This window comes from Notolepis coatsorum (assembly GCF_963971535.1).
Source record: "Notolepis coatsorum genome assembly, chromosome: 10".
Taxonomy (NCBI): domain Eukaryota; kingdom Metazoa; phylum Chordata; class Actinopteri; order Aulopiformes; family Paralepididae; genus Notolepis; species Notolepis coatsorum.
Genome location: NC_140174.1, coordinates 72,886,794 through 72,906,483, shown reverse-complemented (window position 1 = coordinate 72,906,483; position 19,690 = coordinate 72,886,794). Strand labels below are relative to the sequence as shown.

General features: G+C 48.3%; 1 protein-coding gene across 2 annotated transcripts in view; it reads left to right on the top strand.

The window, feature by feature from the left end:
- The window catches only part of LOC311236229 (receptor activity-modifying protein 1), an 84,543-nt gene that overhangs the window by 26,695 nt on the left and 38,158 nt on the right, over positions 1-19,690 (top strand). The window contains exon 5 of one of the 2 annotated variants that reach the window (XM_084323879.1): positions 4,951-6,486. The exons of the other annotated variant lie outside the window; for it this stretch is intronic. Within the exon in view, the coding sequence (XP_084180005.1) occupies positions 4,951-5,116 (166 nt within the window). The 3' untranslated portion in view covers positions 5,117-6,486. Of the gene's footprint in view, positions 1-4,950; positions 6,487-19,690 lie in introns of those variants that run through there. 2 annotated transcript variants of the gene reach the window in all.

Sequence of the window (19,690 nt, the reverse complement as noted above, 5' to 3'; positions counted from 1 at the left end):
GAATAGGCTCCAGCACCGTCATTGATCGCCGTGTAGCAGGTTGCATCCATTCGCTAATGAGGGAAGAGAATCACTTGAGCCAGTATACCTATAGCCTATATTACCTATTCATTCAAGAAAAATACCATTCATATAAAAGATTCCTATGAATGAGTGGGGCAGCAGTGGCCAAAGGTTAGAGAAGCAGGCTTGTGACCAGAAGGTCTGACTGGCGGGAAAAATCTGGGCAGGGAAGTGAATGAATAATGCTCTTCTGTCCCTCAATACCAACCGCTGAAGTGCCCTTGAGCAAGGCACAGGCTGTGGTTGTACTGGGCAGCTCCCAGGTGCGAATGTGTGTAACTGTGTGCGTGTGGAAGCAGGGCGTCGCTGGAAAAGAGCATCCGTGCTCAGCAAACCCACCCCTGGGTAAATACAGGCTAAATCACTCAGGCTGTATTGTTATAGAGAAACAACTCAAAGAGCTGCAGCCACTGCCCATTTCCTGATGAAGAGGTCCACTTCAGTAACCATATAACTTGTAATAAAAGAGTGTCTTCCCAATGTGAGATCCTTTATTTTGACTGTACCTGTATATCTAAAAGTCAAATAAATATAAAATAAATAACTATAAAAAACGAATTAATAAACACCCAACAGGAGAAAATCTTCAACCATTTTTTACTTCAATCCGGCCTGTTCCACCAGTCTTGCAGAGTGAGCTTGACTGAGACTGTGGTTTAAACTATTTCCTGTTTGAAGATAAACAGTGACAGCAGAGTCTTGATGAGGTTAGGCGACGTCTTCAGAGGGTGGGTTTGAGGAAACGGGCCGATCCGTCACACTTAAGACTAGACATGTGCTCAGCTCCAGCCGCGGGAGAGACACGCTCCTGGTGCAGCCATGCACTTCAAGTTCAGGTTCATGTCGGGGCGGCTGATTGGCGCAGTGGGCAAGGCGCTCGCCTCTAACACAGGAGACGCTGGGTTCGAGCCCAGCTCTCGGCATTGCTACCGGCTGGCCGGTCGTTCATACTAACACAATTGGCAAGTGTTAGAGGGTGGGAAAGCCAGTGGGTGGGGATTTGACGTTGTGGACAGCGACTCCTACAGGTCGGTTTGGTGACGCCGGTGCGACGGAAGCAGGAAGTGACGGGGGCAGCGTGAGCCTCCCACTTGTTACTCCTCGCCACTGAGAGTTCGAGCTGCTGCGGTGAAAAGATGCGACAGGCTGCCTCCTCGTGTACCGGAGGGGACACGTGATGCAAGGCTTCTGTCCTCACTACAACCGACCTGTGGGAGGCATAGTCTAGCAACGTTCAAGACAGGGGAGGGAAGAATTGGATACACGAAATTGGGATGGGAGAAAAATAGAAAATGGGGAGAAAAAGTGGATAAAAAAAAAAGTTCAGGTTCATGTTCAAGTTCAAGTTCCTTTCATTGGTCTTATGCACGTTAACACAAGGTCAATGGTACAATGAAATGTATTGGACGAGAGAAACAGGTCAGCTCAGCAGTACGAGAACTAGACATATAAAGGCAAAATAAAAATGTCAACAGTATTGCGCATTGGGTATGTAGCAGTCCAGGCTCAATAGACTAGATAGATAGAGGTTTCTTCTTTATAAACATACCGTCTTTGAGCCAATCAGCAATATCCGCCGAATCACGTGACTGAGTTGCCCCCTACCTGCATTGATACATACGTCACAATGCTTTGGAAAAGCCATTGTCCCCCTTAAACTTTACCTTTATAGCGTAACAATTTTAAAATGTATTTTTTAAAGAAAGACATAGAGATCACAGTATGAAGGCATAACAATAATAGAATGTTACAGTGATTTTAGCTAAAGTTAGAAAGCAGAGGTGAACATAAAGGTTTTAAGCCTATTTAAAAAAGAAAAGAAAATTGCCATGGTTGGGGCAGATCTAAGATCCTCCGGGAGTTTATTCAAGCCAATAACAGAATGCAGCTTCAGCTTTAGTTCATAGTTCGCTTCATAGTGTGGAAGCAGATCAGATATGTTATTTTGACCCTAGGCCATTAAGTGATATTATTTTGAAGTCTATTCTATCTGAGATCTGAAAACCTTCCGTACCATTTGGGGTCTGAAGCCTTCACCGGTGGCTGTACTATATGTCACGTACAGTAGAAGGAAAAGAAAGATTGAAAGATTCAACTGAATTGTTTATATAGTGTGTTCACTTCATAGAGACTTAAAAAGGAATATGGTATGATCATATTTAAACCATAGCACTGATGGTAGGCTGTACGGTGCAAAGAAACATAGTGAAACATCGTATGACCGAAGGCATGGAACACATGAACAGAGCAACACATGCACTAATACCTGAATGTACACACACACACACACACACACACACACACACACACACACACACACACACACACACACACACACACACACACACACACACACACACACACACACACACATGCCAGTCGCCCGCTGGTGTCGTTGTGTGCGCCTCTCAGATCTTCGGTCTTGGTTTGCTTGGTGTATTTGGGAAACCGCAGTGGCACAAGTGACTTGCCAGGCTGATCTGTCGAGTGCCAGAGTTTCAAGCTGCGTGATGTTTGCACACTTTAGGAGGTCTCTGGTGTAGTCCTTAAAACGTCTCTTTTGGCCTCCAGCAGCCCGCTTTGCTGCTCTCAGTTGGCCATAGAGGACTTGGCTGGGCAGGCGGTGGTCAGGCATACGTATCGTACACACACACACACACACACACACACACACACACACACACACACACACACACACACACACACACACACACACACACACACACACACACACACACACACACACACACACACACACACACACACACACACACACACACACACACACACACACACACACACAAATGCACATGCACATGCATGAGACACATGCACTCACTCTAACATTTAGCATTTTAGTTTGAAACCTTTAACATTGGTCCTATACTATTCAAAACATAACCATAACTTACCGTATTGTACCATGCGGTTTGAATGACCTTGATGACCTAGCTATACACTCGGGGGGGGGGGGGGGGGGGGGGGGGGGGGGGGTTGCTTGTACAAGCAATCACTGGCTTTCCCACACTCTCCTTATTTTGATGCCAAGTAGACAATTGAATATGTCTTCCCCTGTTGCTTAATGTCAGTTCTCCTCACAATGCAAAGCGTCTAACACACCATCTGCTTTTTCCGTTAGACAGCGTTATTATCGGCAGTGCTAACTGCTACCAAATACAGGGCCTGAAACTATAGACAGAAGTATTACAGCCAAACCGTATAGTGTAGGTTCATAATCTTTGATGGAGGCACGGCAACGCCTCTACTTCCTCAGGCGCCTAAGGAAGTTCCAAGTCAGTCAGAAGATCCTTAAGAACTTCTACTCATGTACAATAGAGAGCATCCTGACTGGCAATATCACCTCCTGGTTTGGGAATAGCATCGCACAAGACCGTAGCAGACTACAGAGAGTGGCCCGTTCAGCCGAGCGCACAATTGGAGGGGGGCTTCCCACTCTCCAGAACATTTACAACAAGCGGTGCATGGGTAAGGCTAAGAGAATTATCAAGGACTCCAGCCACCCAAACAACTGCCTCTTTGAACTGCTGCGGTCAGGCAAGCAATACCGGAGTCTCATGGCAAGCACAGAAGAAGCTTCTATCCCCAGGCCATCAGGTTGCTCAACGAACAATAACACTATGCAACAACCATCAAATGCACTCACAGCACACACATCCGCACACCAGTAGCGGCTCTACTGTTGGGTGGTCGCAGCCGGGGGTTCACGTTAGGTCGAGTTGAAAATGTAATGCTCTGAGATGCTCTGGAGCAATCTCTCTCTGTCTCTCGGATCAATCCAATAAAATAATTAACACATGTATATGTTGTCATTTTAAACAACTCACCATTCATTCATTATGCATCAGCAGCAGCTAAATTAATGTTATAGTTCACAACACAGCAGCGCGTTTTGAATCGCTAGCCTATTATCGTCTCAGCAAGCACAGTCAATACTTGCCGTAGCCGCATTTCTCGGAGACAGCTGTGTAGCGAGAGCGAGAGAGAGAGAGAGCGAGAGAGAGAGAGAGACTCATTGTTTAGTCGAAACGTCCAGGGCAGGAGGGCTTGATAAAGTGTATAATCCACTGTTGATGTATATCCAGACCACTGTCCACTGTCCAGACTGCATCCGCCATATAGCTTGTTAGCCAAGTGTTAGCTGTTAGCACCACACAACACAAGTACTTTGATGATTTCTTTGTCCATTTCCGCGTCGAACAGACTGCAAACTACCTGGCGTTCTATCGCCATGCTCTAAGACAAACTCTAACCTTAACCAACTTTGAAAGAGTGCCTAAGCTTAACCGTCGAAAGAACTTGCCATCACGCTCTAAGAGAAATAGCTGCATCACAACAACACAAGTTACACAACAGAACAGCTACAACAGAAACTGGCATCGGCCAATCAGAGAGCGTCTCCGCGAAATGCGGCTACGGAAAAAAAATATGGCGTCAGCCAATCAGAGAGCGTCTCCGCGAAATGCGGCGACGGAAATTCTAGACGCTGCTACGGCTGCTTGCCTAGACCGCTTCAAATCGCGCCCGGCTTCCAACATAATACATCATATTTCAACGCACAGCGCGTTACGCACTGATTGGCTGCGACGGATACAGCGATGACGCACTCAGAGCGCTATTGCGTCTAGCCCCGGCGAGAAATACGGCTAGGAGCCGCTAGGAGAAATGCGGCTATGCGCAGTGAGTCACTTCCTGTTCAGGAAAACGATTATTTTTTATTTGATATATTAACGTTATATTGTGCATTGGAAACACAAACATACTTAAAATGAGTAAATATTATTCATTTTAAACATGTTTATATTATTTATAGGGCTATAAAACAAAAAACTAAAGAAAATATTTTTTTTCTTCTCTCTCTATTAACAGGGGGGTCGGCGCCCGAGCGTCACCAGTGGTGGCCACTCACTTTAAACAATCAACCCATTGCAGCACCCACTCTACACACTTTAGAACACCTAGACACACTTTAAATTTATTGGCAAAGAATTTGCACTACAACCCATACCTCAGGACACCTTACTGTAAATTGTAAATTGTACCTAAATTGTACCTCATCCCATTTCTGCTCTGCACTATATAGTATATTGTATATTAGTATATTGCATAGTATATTGTATGGTAACTCAGTTACTGCTATCCTGCATTGATCATTGTACATATGTACATACTGAACACTTGTGTCTACGTACGTGACTTCTATTTTTTAGTTTTACTTGTGTTGAGAGTCACAGCCAACTAGTGACACTGGTTATTATGACATCCTGTTCTCTCTGTCAATTGTAGGATGTAAAAGATTAAGCATATGTTTATTATATATGATTATGGGGAATGTCTGTATATTCTTTTTCCCACTTGTGTAAAACTGTGAGAACTATGGACTGTGGACTCTGGAACAGTAACTTGTGCACACTACAATATCTTGTGTAATCCTGTAGAATGGAATAGGCCTCTGATATGACGGATGTCTTTTTGTATTCTTATATAACCTGTATAACTATATACACTATAAAATATACTACAATTAATGGAATATGCACAGTATATGCACAGTCAGTCAGCACAGTCAGTCTCTTCAGTCTCTTCGCTTACAGTTCTGTGAAGACAAGAATGTGACCTTGGAGCAGAGGAGCCTGCAGAATTAACCCTTGCCTGTCTTGTCAGAAGAGAGAGCCATCATACACTTTAAAAAAACCACATGTATGATGTACTATTATGATTATGATGTAAATGATTATGTATATATATCTGTATATGTATATATAGGCGTGTTAGGCTATTCATGCTAAGAAGGACCATGTACTCTATATTATTATATTATATATCTTTTTCTCTGTGCTATGGAGCAGGAATGTGTAGGGAGGCGGTCACAGAGCGTTTGACCTTGACAGTGGGTAAGGAGACAGAGAAAGCCGGGACCCGTAGCAGATGGAGTTCTGGGGGGTTTCCCAGCACAGAGAGACAAAAGGAGGAATTCATCCTTGCGGAATGTGTTATGTGTTGTACGTTGATTGGCTAGTGGAGTGACATCGCTGTGACATCACTGTTTTTGGACCAATAGCAAAGAGGTCTTGATATGATATATAAATGACTGCTCCAGCTTCGAGAGCTCAGATTTTCAGCTTGTCAGATTTTCCATTTTTTACTTCAAGACACCATTCTTATAGCTACAGATACCGTTGAGCGTTGTAAGGAACGGGATCTGTATATTTTTCAAAGTGGAGTCCCCAGGACAAAGCTTTGTTTTTTTAGCTAATTTGCTCATTTGCTCTAAATGACAAAGAGAGTTTTTGCTATGCTAGAGAAGAGATGTTTTGTTTTATAATTCTTTTAACTGAATTGGACATTTCCAATACAGTCTCTTTTGTAAACTTGCTTTTTCTAAATAAAATAACGTTGTTTAAATACTTATTGAATTCGTTGACTGCTTTCTACCGCAATGGGCCACGATGCTCGCCCTGCATTCCTCTGAGGTGACTATGTTCGGGTAGCCTGAATTACAGATTGAATCAATTGCTGGTTAATGCTTTTCAGCTAAAGTTATATAAAGGATATATATATACATATGGCAATGTTTGTTGTTTGTGGGTTCCGGTATCTCTGTGTTCGATGGACTCTGTCAAGTTTGTGGGAAACAGATGGTCTAGTCACTGCAGGACTGGATGATCGGTGCCACGGACGGATGGGCCTGTCGGATTGATAAGGGGTACTTGTCATAATCTGAACTATCTGGACACAGACAATACTCTGCCACCCTCTGGCGCTATGTTTGCGGTACTGCAGGAGTGCCTACTCTGGAGATTATTGAATGTGTGTATTAATGTGTTCCCCTTGTATTTGTTATCGGTCCTGTGTGCTCCCCAGTATGTTCAGATGTCTGCCTATTAGTCTAGTGTCCTTGTATTCATTGTATTATGTGTCCCTATTATCCCTGTTATTGTTAGTGTCTAGTCTTGTCCCCTCTGTGTATTCATGTTCCTGTGTGTATCCATATTCATGTTCCTCTCTTCCCCAGCTGTTCCTGTTTAGTAATCAGTGCGATTAGTCCTCCTATATATTCTGTGCTGTCCTGTTACTTCCTTGTCGGTTTGTAAACATATCTTGTGTCTTCCGTTGTTGTCAGAACATTATTATACCATTGTGGTTGTGATTCAGCACCCTTCCGTGTTGTCTCTAATTCGTACCCTTTGTTATATAATCATTATCTGCCAGCTTAGGCTGTGGTACTCATCTTTATTGTTTTGGTGTTGTAGTTGTACTCCAAAGAAGTGAAGTAAAGCCTCTTCTCAACTACACCCCGCTTGTGTCCTGCCTCTCTCTCATTCCTGTACATGCCAGACCACCGGTGGTTAGCACCTCAGCTAGTCCTACTAGCATAGGCCCTGCGGTCCTCACTGCCCCGGCAGCTAGCACAAGCCCAGTAGCTAGTACTGTCCCGGTAGCAGTTAGCACCTCAGCTAGTCCCACTAGCATAGGCCCCGCGGTCCTCACTGCCCCGGCAGCTAGCACAAGCCCAGTAGCTAGTACAGTCCCGGTAGCAGTTAGCACCTCAGCTAGTCCCACTAGCATAGGCCCTGCGGTCCTCACTGCCCCGGCAGCTAGCACAAGCCCATTAGCTAGTACTGTCCCTGTAGCAGTTAGCACCTCAGCTAGTCTTACTAGCATAGGCCCCGCGGTCCTCACTGCCCCGGCAGCTAGCACAAGCCCAGTAGCTAGTACGGCCCCTGTAGCAGTTAGCACCTCAGCTAGTCTTACTAGCATAGGCCCTGCGGCCCTCACTGCCCCGGCAACTAGCACAAGCCCAGTAGCTAGTACTGTCCCGGTAGCAGTTAGCACCTCAGCTAGTCTTACTAGCATAGGCCCCGCGGTCCTCACTGCCCCGGCAGCTAGCACAAGCCCAGTAGCTAGTACGGCCCCTGTAACAGTTAGCACCTCAGCTAGTCTTACTAGCATAGGCCCTGCGGCCCTCACTGCCCCGGCAACTAGCACAAGCCCAGTAGCTAGTACTGTCCCGGTAGCAGTTAGCACCTCAGCTAGTCCTACTAGCATAGGCCCTGCGGCCCTCACTGTCCCGGCAGCTAGCACAAGCCCAGTAGCTAGTACGGCCCCTGTAGCAGTTAGCACCACAGCTAGTCTTACTAGCATAGGCCCTGCGGCCCTCACTGCCCCGGCAGCTAGCACAAGCCCAGTAACTAGTACTGTCCCTGTAGCAGTTAGCACCTCAGCTAGTCCTACTAGCATAGGCCCCGTGGCCCTCACTGCCCCGGCAGCTAGCACAAGCCCAGTAGCTAGTACTGCTTCTGCAGCAGTTAGCCTAGGCTCCGCAGCCTTCACTGCCCAGGCTGTTAACACTGCCCAGACAGCCAGCTCAGGCCCTATAGCTAACAAGGCCTCTGATGCTGGGACCGCCCCGTCTGCCGGCAAGGCCCCTGTGGTTAGCTTAGCCCCTGTAGCCAATGTAGCTTTGGAAGCTACCCCCTTAGCTGTCTCAACAGACACGGGCCCCATAGTTAACAAAGCCTCCGATGCTGGGACCGCCTCGTCGGCCGGCAAGGCCCCTGTGGTTAGCCTAGCTCCCGTAGCTTGCACTGCTAGCAGAATCTCTGCCCCCACAGCTGTTAGGAGGCTCAGGGTAGGCTTCTTCTCTACCACTAGCTTACTCCCTCCTGCTACTGCTAGCAAGGCTTATGCAACTGGCAGAACATTTGGTGATAGAGCAGCCTCTGCAGTAGCTACCTACCTAGCTGCCCTCGCGTGCACAGGCCCTATAGCTAACGTAGCCCCAGATGCTGGGACCGCCCCTTCGGCCGGCATGGCCTCCGTGGTTAGCACAGCCCCTGCCGCTAGTGTAGCCTTGGTAGCTACCACCTCAGTCCAGTCCGCAAGAGCCCCGTCTGCTAGCGTAGCATGCACTTCTAGCAGGTCTCAGAAGGCTAGCAAAGCTAAGAAGGCTAGCATAGTCCTTCCTGCTAGTGTAGCATCTACAGCTAGCACATCCCCACTGCTAGCAGACTATCTGCAGCTAGTACTGCTCCTGCACTTAGCTCAGCCCCTGCTAGAGTACTCCAGGTTGCCTATGTAGCCTCTACCACCAGCATGTCTCCCACTGCTAGGACTGCCCCTTCAGCTAGCAAGGTCAGTTTCCCCACTGCTAGGACTGCCCCTTCAGCTAGCAAGGTCAGTCTCCCCGCTGCTAGGACTGCCTCTTCAGCTAGCAAGGTCAGTTTCCCCACTGCTAGGACTGCCCCTTCAGCTAGCAAGGTCAGTTTCCCCACTGCTAGGACTGCCCCTTCAGCTAGCAAGGTCAGTCTCCCCGCTGCTAGGACTGCCCCTTCAGCTAGCAAGGTCAGTCTCCCCGCTGCTAGGACTGCCTCTTCAGCTAGCAAGGTCAGTTTCCCCGCTGCTAGGACTGCCCCTTCAGCTAGCAAGGTCAGTCTCCCCGCTGCTAGGACTGCCCCTTCAGCTAGCAAGGTCAGTTTCCCGGGAGCCGCCCCGTCGGTTAACCCCTCTGTCTCGTCCGCTAGAGCCCCTGCTGCTAGCCACCTAGTCCTGTCCGCTAGAGTCCCTACTGCTACCGCCTTAGCCCCGCCGGCTGGTGTAACCCTAGCAGCTAGCACAGGCCCGGCAGCTAGCATATCCCAGGTAGCTAACCCAGTTTCTACTGCCAGTTTAGCCCCTGTTAGGGCAACTCTAGCTGTCCCTGTTCCTCCTCCGGCTCCCGGGGAGACCCCGACGTCTGGTCCGGGTCATGCTCCTGTCCCCGGGGAGTCTCCTGCCTCCGACTCCTCGTCTGGTCCAGCCCGACGCCGTGGTCCACGCCGTGGTCTACGCCGTGGTCAACGCCGTGGTCTGCACCGAGGTCGATCTGCACCTGGAGAGTCGTCTGGTCCAGCCCTGCGCCGTGGTCAACGCCGAGGTCTGCACCGAGGTCGATCTGCATCTGGAGAGTCGTCTGATCCAGCCCGACGCCAAGGTCTGCACCGAGGTCGATCTGCACCTGGAGAGTCGTCTGGTCCAGCCCTGCGCCGTGGTCTACGCTGTGGTCTACGCCGTGGTCAACGCCGAGGTCTGCACCGAGGTCGATCTGCACCTGGAGAGTCGTCTGGTCCAGTCCTGCACCGTGGTCGACGCCGTGGTCAACGCCGAGGTCTGCACCGGGGTCAATCTGCACCTGGAGAGTTGTCTGGTCCAGTCCTGCACCGTGGTCGACACCGTGGTCTGCACCAAGGTCAACGCCGGGAGGGGCTCCCATCCGGGGCCCCGCGCCCGGTCCCAAGATCTCCACCTGGAGTGGTCCCCGTCCGGGGTCCTGCTCTGGGGTCGTCGCCTCCGCCCTTCATCTCCGGGCCCCCTCGTTCGGTCCCGGGGTCTGCACCCGGAGTGGTCCCCGTCCGGGGTCCTGCTCTGGAGTTGTTGCCCTCGCCCCTTTGTTCCGGGCCTCCTCACCGGGCCCCTGCCCCAGTGCCTGGCCTCCGCCGTTGGGCTCCTGTCCCTGTCTCCAGCCCCCCTCACCGGGCCCCTGTCCCCGTCTCCGGCCCCCCTCGCCGGGTCCCTGTCCCCGTCTCCAGCCTCCCTCTCCGGGCCTCTGTCCCTGTCTCCAGCCTCCCTCACCGGGCCCCTGTCCCCGTCTACAGCCCCCCTCATCGGGCCCCTGTCCCTGTCTCCAGCCTCCCTCACCGGGCCCCTGTCCCCGTCTCCAGCCTCCCTCACCGGTCCTCTGTCCCCGTCTCCAGTCCCCCTCTCCGGTCCTCTGTCCCCGTCTCCAGCCTCCCTCACCGGGCCCCTGTCCCAGTCTCCAGCCCCCCTCACATGTGTTCCCCTTGTATTTGTTATCGGTCCTGTGTGCTCCCCAGTATGTTCCTGTTTAGTAATCAGTGTGATTACTCCTCCTATATATTCTGTGCTGTCAGAACATTATTATACCATTGTGGTTGTGATTCAGCACCCTTCCGTGTTGTCTCTAATTCGTACCCTTTGTTATATAATCATTATCTGCCAGCTTAGGCTGTGGTACTCGTCTTTATTGTTTTGTTGTTGTAGTTGTACTCCAAAGAAGTGAAGTAAAGCCTCTTCTCAACTACACCCCGCTTGTGTCCTGCCTCTCTCTCATTCCTGTATTGCGCCTGGGTCCACACACCAACAACCAGATTCTTACAGTACTGGGGCGTGCAAATAATGATTAAGTGTTAGTACGCTAATATTACACTATTGGCAGTAGTAAAACTTATTAAACGGTGAAGTAATATCATCAGGCTTTCAAATGGGTAGCATTACAGGCCCTTTCGTAAAATGATGATAATAATGATGATAATGATAATAATAATATTATAGCAATTACAGGCCTTTCCTCACAAATGAGGATAGTGGCGGTGATGACGGTGACGTAATATCATCAGGCTTTCAGAGAAGCAGCATTACAGGCATTTCGTAAAATGATGATAATAATGATGGTAATGATAATAATAATATTATTGTTATTATAGGCAATAAGAGTTCTCCCAGACATACATTCGGTTTATTACAAACAAAGAAGAGGTTAACAACTCTTCTATGCTTACATTTCATATCAACTGGATATAACTAAACTAGTGACTATGAAGTAAGCTTGACAGAAATAGTAATTGACCCGAGAACTTGGGGGATATCGGGCGGCCAAAGGGTTATATCTCAAGTAAGTGATCTGAGATAGATAAGAGACATCCCATCGGCATTCAACATGGCGTCCCTGAGTTAGGGCTGAGATCGGTATGAGATAACAGCCAAAATAAAATAAAATAGAAATATTGAAAACGGAGAACCCTGAAATGAACAAATTACAAAAGTGAGTTTAAACCTTACTTGAATGTGCTCTTACCAGCACCTAGGGAGCTAAAACCTTCCGCTTTAGAATACACCAGACAAAGGATATTGATCTGTATGGCCCTCAGTGGAAAGCAGTGGCAAATTAAAAGGCATCTGCGTAGTGGGGGCATTGCTGGTGGAGCGGTTGAAGCAGCAAAATTGGATTAAAGAAAAAGAAAGTAAAGAAAACCCTCTCTCTAAAATGTCTGGCAGTTTAGAGAGACATCAGCGCAGCCATACAGGCTGGCATTGCCGGCTAACGAGCCAGTGCTAACTGGAGGCTACCTAGCCAGAGTCCACAGGAGCGCCGGCTAACGAGCCAGTGCTAACTGGAGGCTACCTAGCCGGAGTCCACAGGAGCGCCGGCTAACGAGCCAGTGCTAACTGGAGGCTACCTAACCGGTGTCCACAGGAGCGCCGGCTAACGAGCCAGTGCTAACTGGAGGCTACCTAGCCAGAGTCCACAGGAGCGCCGGCTAACGAGCCAGTGCTAACTGGAGGCTACCTAGCCAGAGTCCACAGGAGCGCCGGCTAACGAGCCAGTGCTAACTGGAGGCTACATAGCCCGAGTCTACAGGAGCGCCGGCTAACGAGCCAGTGCTAACAACAGGCTACCTAGCCCGAGACTACAGGAGGCTACATAGCCCGAGTCTACAGGAGCGCCGGCTAACGAGCCAGTGCTAACAACAGGCTACCTAGCCTGAGACTACAGGAGGCTACATAGCCCGAGTCTACAGGAGCACCGGCTAACAAGCCAGTGCTAACAGGAAGTGAACTGGCCCTAGCCAGACAAGAGCTAACTAGCTCACAACAGGCTAACTAGCCAAGAGTGAATTGATGGCTAACTAGCCAAGAGTTAACTAGCTCACAACAGGCTAACAAGCCAGGAGCTAATTGATGGCTAACTAGCCAAAAGTGAATTGATGGCTAACTAGCCAAGAGCTAACTAGCTCACAACAGGCTAACAAGCCAGGAGCGAATTGATGGCTAACTAGCCAAAAGTGAATTGATGGCTAACTAGCCAAGAGCTAACTAGCTCACAACAGGCTAACAAGCCAGGAGCTAATTGATGGCTAACTAGCCAAAAGTGAATTGATGGCTAACTAGCCAAGAGCTAACTAGCTCACAACAGCCGGCTATCAAGCCAGAGCTAACAGTGCTAACTGGAAGCTACCTAGCCAGACAAGAGCTAACTAGCTCACCACCGGCTAACAAGCCAGTACTAACAGGAAGTGAACTGGCCCTAGCCAGACAAGAGCTAACTAGCTCACCACCGGCTAACGAGCCAGTGCTAACAGGAAGTGAACTGGCCCTAGCCAGACCAGAGCTAACTAGCTCACAACAGCCGGCTATCAAGCCAGAGCTAACAGTGCTAACTGGAAGCTACCTAGCCAGACAAGAGCTAACTAGCTCACCACCGGCTAACGAGCCAGTGCTAACAGGAAGTGAACTGGCCCTAGCCAGACAAGAGCTAACTAGCTCACAACAGGCTAACTAGCCAAGAGTGAATTGATGGCTAACTAGCCAAGAGTTAACTAGCTCACAACAGGCTAACAAGCCAGGAGCTAATTGATGGCTAACTAGCCAAAAGTGAATTGATGGCTAACTAGCCAAGAGCTAACTAGCTCACAACAGGCTAACAAGCCAGGAGCTAATTTATGGCTAACTAGCCAAAAGTGAATTGATGGCTAACTAGCCAAGAGCTAACTAGCTCACAACAGGCTAACAAGCCAGGAGCTAATTGATGGCTAACTAGCCAAAAGTGAATTGATGGCTAACTAGCCAAGAGCTAACTAGCTCACAACAGGCTAACAAGCCAGGAGCTAATTGATGGCTAACTAGCCAAAAGTGAACTGATGGCTAACTAGCCAAGAGCTAACTAGCTCATAACAGGAGGCTACCAAGCCAGAGCTAACAGAAGCTAACAGGAGGCTACCAAGCCAGAGTTAACAGAAGTTAACAGAAGCTAACAGGAGGCTACCAAGCCAGAGTTAACAGAAGTTAACAGAAGCTAACAGGAGGCTACCAAGCCAGAGTTAACAGAAGTTAACAGAAGCTAATTGGAGGCTAACTAGCCAGCAGCTCGCTAGTTGCTGCGGACATGGGAGCTGTAACAGATGATGAAATCATTCGGAAACGTCTTCTTATTGACAGAGACGGAGCTGGAGACGACCGGCGCATCAATATGCTCCTGAAGAGCTTTACAAAATGGTGCAACGCGCCCGGCACCCCGGAGGAAGCATTTACACAGAACCAGAAGTTGCTAGGCATGCTGTCTCAATGTGAACACTCAATGGGGAAGACTTTACTGGTTCATGACATGAATCTTCGGGAAATGGAGAACTATGAGAAAATATACGCTGACATAGAAAAAAGAATCACATCTGCACATGAGAAGATATCAGAATGCAAGAAGCTAGCTCAAGAGAAGCTAGCCCAGGAAATGCTAGTGCAACAGACGCTAGCTCAGGAGGAGCTGGCGCAGCGGATGCTAGCTCAAGAGAAGCTGGCACAAGAGATGCTAGCACGGAAGACGCTAGCACAGCAGATGCTAGTGCAACAGACGCTAGCTCAGGAGGAGCTGGCGCAGCAGATGCTAGCTCAAGAGAAGCTAGCACAAGAGATGCTAGCACGGAAGACGCTAGCACAGCAGATGCTAGTGCAACAGACGCTAGCTCAGGAGGAGCTGGCACAGCAGATGCTAGCTCAAGAGAAGCTAGCACAAGAGATGCTAGCACGGAAGATGCTAGCACAGCAGATGCTAGTGCAACAGACGCTAGCTCAGGAGGAGCTGGCGCAGCAGATGCTAGCTCAAGAGAAGCTAGCACAAGAAATGCTAGCACGGAAGACGCTAGCACAGCAGATGCTAGTGCAACAGACGCTAGCTCAGGAGGAGCTGGCGCAGCAGATGCTAGCTCAAGAGAAGCTAGCACAAGAGATGCTAGCACGGAAGATGCTAGCACAGCAGATGCTAGTGCAACAGACGCTAGCTCAGGAGGAGCTGGCGCAACAGACGCTAGCTCAGGAGAAGCTAGCACAAGAGATGCTAGCTCAAAATAAGCTGGCACAGGTAGCTCAGAAGAAACTGGCATACAGAAACCAGACATGGTTTGGTCCCTCGGGAACACCAGGGGAAGCAGTGAGTCACTCAGACCAGAGGGCTCAAATTACGTGGCCCCGGTCAGGACAAGGGAGGATATATGAGGAAACACCAGATACTCTGCCTCCAAGCCCGGAGAAAGATGGCTCAGGGGGTTTCACTAACCCTGAAAGCCCTGAGCTCCACTCTACCTGTGCAAGACACACCCAGATGGGGGTAGCACAGGAACACGGTCAAGACCCAGGAGTTGGTCACCATCAGGGACAGATCCTGAATGCACCATGCCTCATAGAAACAGGCCGAACACTGCCTGCTCCCACTTCCATGTATATGGATAAGAGGGCTCCGCCCTCAATGAGAGTTCCCTCTGGACACGAAATGGGGGAATTTACACTAAAAAAATCCCTAAACCTGGAACAAGAGAGAAACCTTACTGCTGTGACCAGTGCGGACAGACCTTCACGGAGAAGGCATACCTTAAACAACACCACATGGTTCACACAGGAGAGAAACCTTACTGTTGTGAAGGGCCAGATTAAACTGAGAATCTACCTTTATTGTTTGATATACTTTGTATATTATTTATATATATACACGGAGTATCCCTTTACCTGCGTTCAAACCAGAGTAATATTCACTCTCCTTATTGGACAGCGCCCCCAGGCGCCAGCGCGCAGACCCCCAACGGCAGGTTCAAAGACAAGTTCAGGCATGTCAGGACATGCCCGGAGTCAGCGTATTGATACCAGACAAAGACTGCGGTTTGGGACTAGATATTCACTTAAGTATAAATACAGCGCAAGGTGCGCACACCAGTAGTTCAGTTACGTTCAGTACCTTACCCCACCTTCATCACGAGTCAACGTGCAGTGAAGTGAGCAACCTTGCGTCTAACAGAGCATTGAGAACCACGTGCGAATAGAATAGTAAAGTGTCAGAGTTTAATGCAGTAACGTCGAGTTCGACCTAATCTAATGTGAAGTAAATAGTCGTTCATTTATTGTATATCGTGCGGCCACAGTTCGTTCGTGTGTAGCATTACCCCGCGGTTCGTCGTGTCTTTAGCTAGTGTACTTAGCCAGGGTGTGTGGCCTAAATACGTCGCCCACACCCGAGGAGTCCTAGGCGGAGAACCGTTGGACATGTACACAGGAGAATCGGCGTCGGCGATTGCAGAACCATTACTGGTTGGATTATATTGATTTGGAACGTGGTACCCGGAGAAGAGCATCGTTGATTTCCACTATCGTTTGGGATTCAACCTCGTGAGGATTACAACTCGGGCTGGCCTCGTGGATGGAGGCTGGCTAGCTGTCATAAATGCTATCGAGCATTTGGATTACAATTATTGCTTTGCTGCTAATCAAGGGAGTTTACAAGGACCGACTCCTGTACCTGGAGTCTCTTTATTCCTCATTGAATCAGACGGAGTACCCGAACATTCCTCTACCCTCCAGGCCTTACACCCCCGGAGGGAACCCATTGTCTCCAGGCGGTACCAGTGTTGCCCTATATAGTTGCTACTATACGACAGGTGGTGTCAACTTAGACCCATCGTAGGATTCCTGCTATTCTTAGTGACTCATGCTATTGACTGACTTTACGCATATTCTTCGCCATACAAGCGCAACCCTAATTCTCATTCTGTAACCTAACGTTGCCTAATAATAATAAATTACCCTCAAATACTATTTCTTTGTCAATGCCGTGTTCTTGTGGGTGTTCACCATCTATATTTGATGTACTGTCTGGCCAGTAATTAAAGTACATAACTAGCAGTGGTTTAATCTATCACAATCTTTAATACAGTCAGGGTTTTGTAACCCCTCAGTTACACTTACGGTTGTGGCCAGTGTGGGAAGAGCTTCCAGAAAAAGGCATACCTTGAACGACACAACTTGGTACACACAGGAGAGAAACCTTACTGCTGTGGCCAGTGTGGGAAGAGCTTCCAGAAAAAGTCAGAACTTAAAACACACAGATGGCGGAAACAGCCATGCGAGGTGCCAACTTGCTTAACGGGAGCAGTAAGGGGTTATGTGTCTTGCTCAAGGACACTTCGACACACTACCTGGGACGACGGGTTCCTAAAGGCCCGGAAGGAAAAACATCAATAGTATCCTTACCTTCTGGGGCCCTGACACATGACACTCGAGCAAGTGCAAACTGCACTTGACATTCAGCTCATCTGTCGAGAGGAATAATATATAGTGTTATTGTCATTTAGGAAGAAACATGACATAGAATACTACATTCATTTTGTATACATTTTAAGTATACTATGTAAAGATGTCTGTCTTTTCTCTAAAACCAGAGTAAAGAGGACGAAAAAACTTGTAATCTATTTCATTCAAGGCAAAGGGGATTTCCTGACAGTAACTATTTTGGTAGGTTACACCCGTACCAACCATATCAGCTGCATGAGATGTACACTCACCAGCACCTATGGATAAAAATTGAGACTCCGCAAACTCTCATCAAGCTTAGCACCTTGACGCGGGGGGACAGAGCGAGCATCAGGGTCTCTATATCCGACGGATATATCAGATTTGTGGGGACTTGGAAGCTTCAGCATACAGGACACTGTGGTGCTTAGGCGGCCAAGTCACTGGTTTATAGGTCTGTCGAAACGGATCAGAGGTTCTGGGGCTTAGAACATCCGAGAGTTGGGCTTTATACTATTTAAATAGGTATTAACAGCCGAAAAAATATGAACTAAAATGACTGCTGTCAGGTGCCTCTGAAGTAACATAATGTTTACTTAAAGTCAAAACCTTAAGTGGAAAGCTCCACTTGCGACTAGAAACCTGAAATAAAATGCTTAAGGTCATACTCGAGTAGAAAGCTCTACTCTGGAATATCACACTTCAATAGAAAGCTCTATTTTGTGATTAAAGTAACATTTACTCGCGACTAAAAGGTAACATAATGTTTACTTAAAGTCAAAACCTAAAGTGGAAAGCTCCACTTGCGACTAGAAACCTGAAATAAAAGGCTTAAGGTCATACTCGAGTAGAAAGCTCTACTCGGGAATATCACACTTCAATAGAAAGCTCTATTTTGTGATTAAAGTAACGTTTACTCGCGACTAAAAGGTAACGTAATGTTTACTTAAAGTCAAAACCTAAAGTGGAAAGCTCCACTTGCGACTAGAAACCTGAAATAAAAGGCTTAAGGTCATACTCGAGTAGAAAGCTCTACTCGGGAATATCACACTTCAATAGAAAGCTCTATTTTGTGATTAAAGTAACGTTTACTCGCAACTAAAAGGTAACGTAATGTTTACTTAAAGTCAAAACCTAAAGTGGAAAGCTCCACTTGTGACTAGAAACCTGAAATAAAAGGCTTAAGGTCATACTCGAGTAGAAAGCTCTACTCGGGAATATCACACTTCAATAGAAAGCTCTACTTTGTGATTAAAGTAACGTTTACTCGCGACTAAAAGGTAACGTAATGTTTACTTAAAGTCAAAACCTAAAGTGGAAAGCTCCACTTGCGACTAGAAACCTGAAATAAAAGGCTTAAGGTCATACTCTAGTAGAAAGCTCTACTCGGGAATATCACACTTCAATAGAAAGCTCTATTTTGTGATTAAAGTAACGTTTACTCGCGACTAAAAGGTAACGTAATGTTTACTTGAAGTCAAAACCTAAAGTGGAAAGCTCTACTTGCGACTATTCCCCAGGGGAAGGATCCGTCTCTCGCACTTCAGTAGAAAGCTCTACTTTGTGATCTGTAGAGCCCCTGAAACCAGGCAAGGCAGTAATCACTGAGTGTGATTATGATGTGTTTCACGCGGAGAAAATTGTCCATGTGACACTAAGCCAATACCAATACAAGGAGGTACAGTCCTCACAAAAGAACTGGGACAAACTGGTGTCCCGTATGAAGGAACTACTGCAAAGAAGAGAAATCTATGCTGGCCATGGTACCAAGGACATGCCCTATCAACTAGCCATAAACCTAATGTGGGGCAGGTCTCGAGGATATGGCCAAAGAGGCATATGGTTGGGAGAAGCAGTGATCAGCGCGATCTCAAGCATAAGGAGTACAGAGCACAAGGAGATCTGTCTCATGGTGGAACCTAAGGACCATGAGGCAATAACCCCGGCCTTGGATAAAGCAGGGGAGGGTGAGGAAGACGAGGACGATGAGCCTGCATCAGTACCTCTCACTCCCCCTCCGAACCCTAAGGGGTCAGGAACCGTCCCCAGGAAGGAAAGGTCCAATTCCCAGAACTCCTCCCGAACAACGGGGAGAGGGAGATCATCCACACCAAGGAGACCGACAGTACAGTTCGGACCTGAAGGATCAGAACCTGCCCTATCTCAGGCCAGGAGCATTCTTAGACGGGGGGGGGGGGGGGGCTGTTCCCCCGGAGTCGGTGGACGACGCAGCAAGTAGCAAACAGGAGTATACTGATCCAGATCAGAACTCAGAAATGGAGGAAGACCGGGATAGGTCAAGCTCCAGAGCATCCTCAGGGTCCTCATCTAGGTCAAGATCTAGGGAGAGAGTTCGGTACCCAAGGGACGAACCTCCTAGACCTCGGAACAAGAGAGCGAAACCGGCCAAACTGAGACCTATCAGCAAGGGACCTTCTCTGAAAGCTCTCCTGGAGCTCAGGATTGGAGGACGTCTCCGACGAAGGTGAAGGAGAATGGGCAG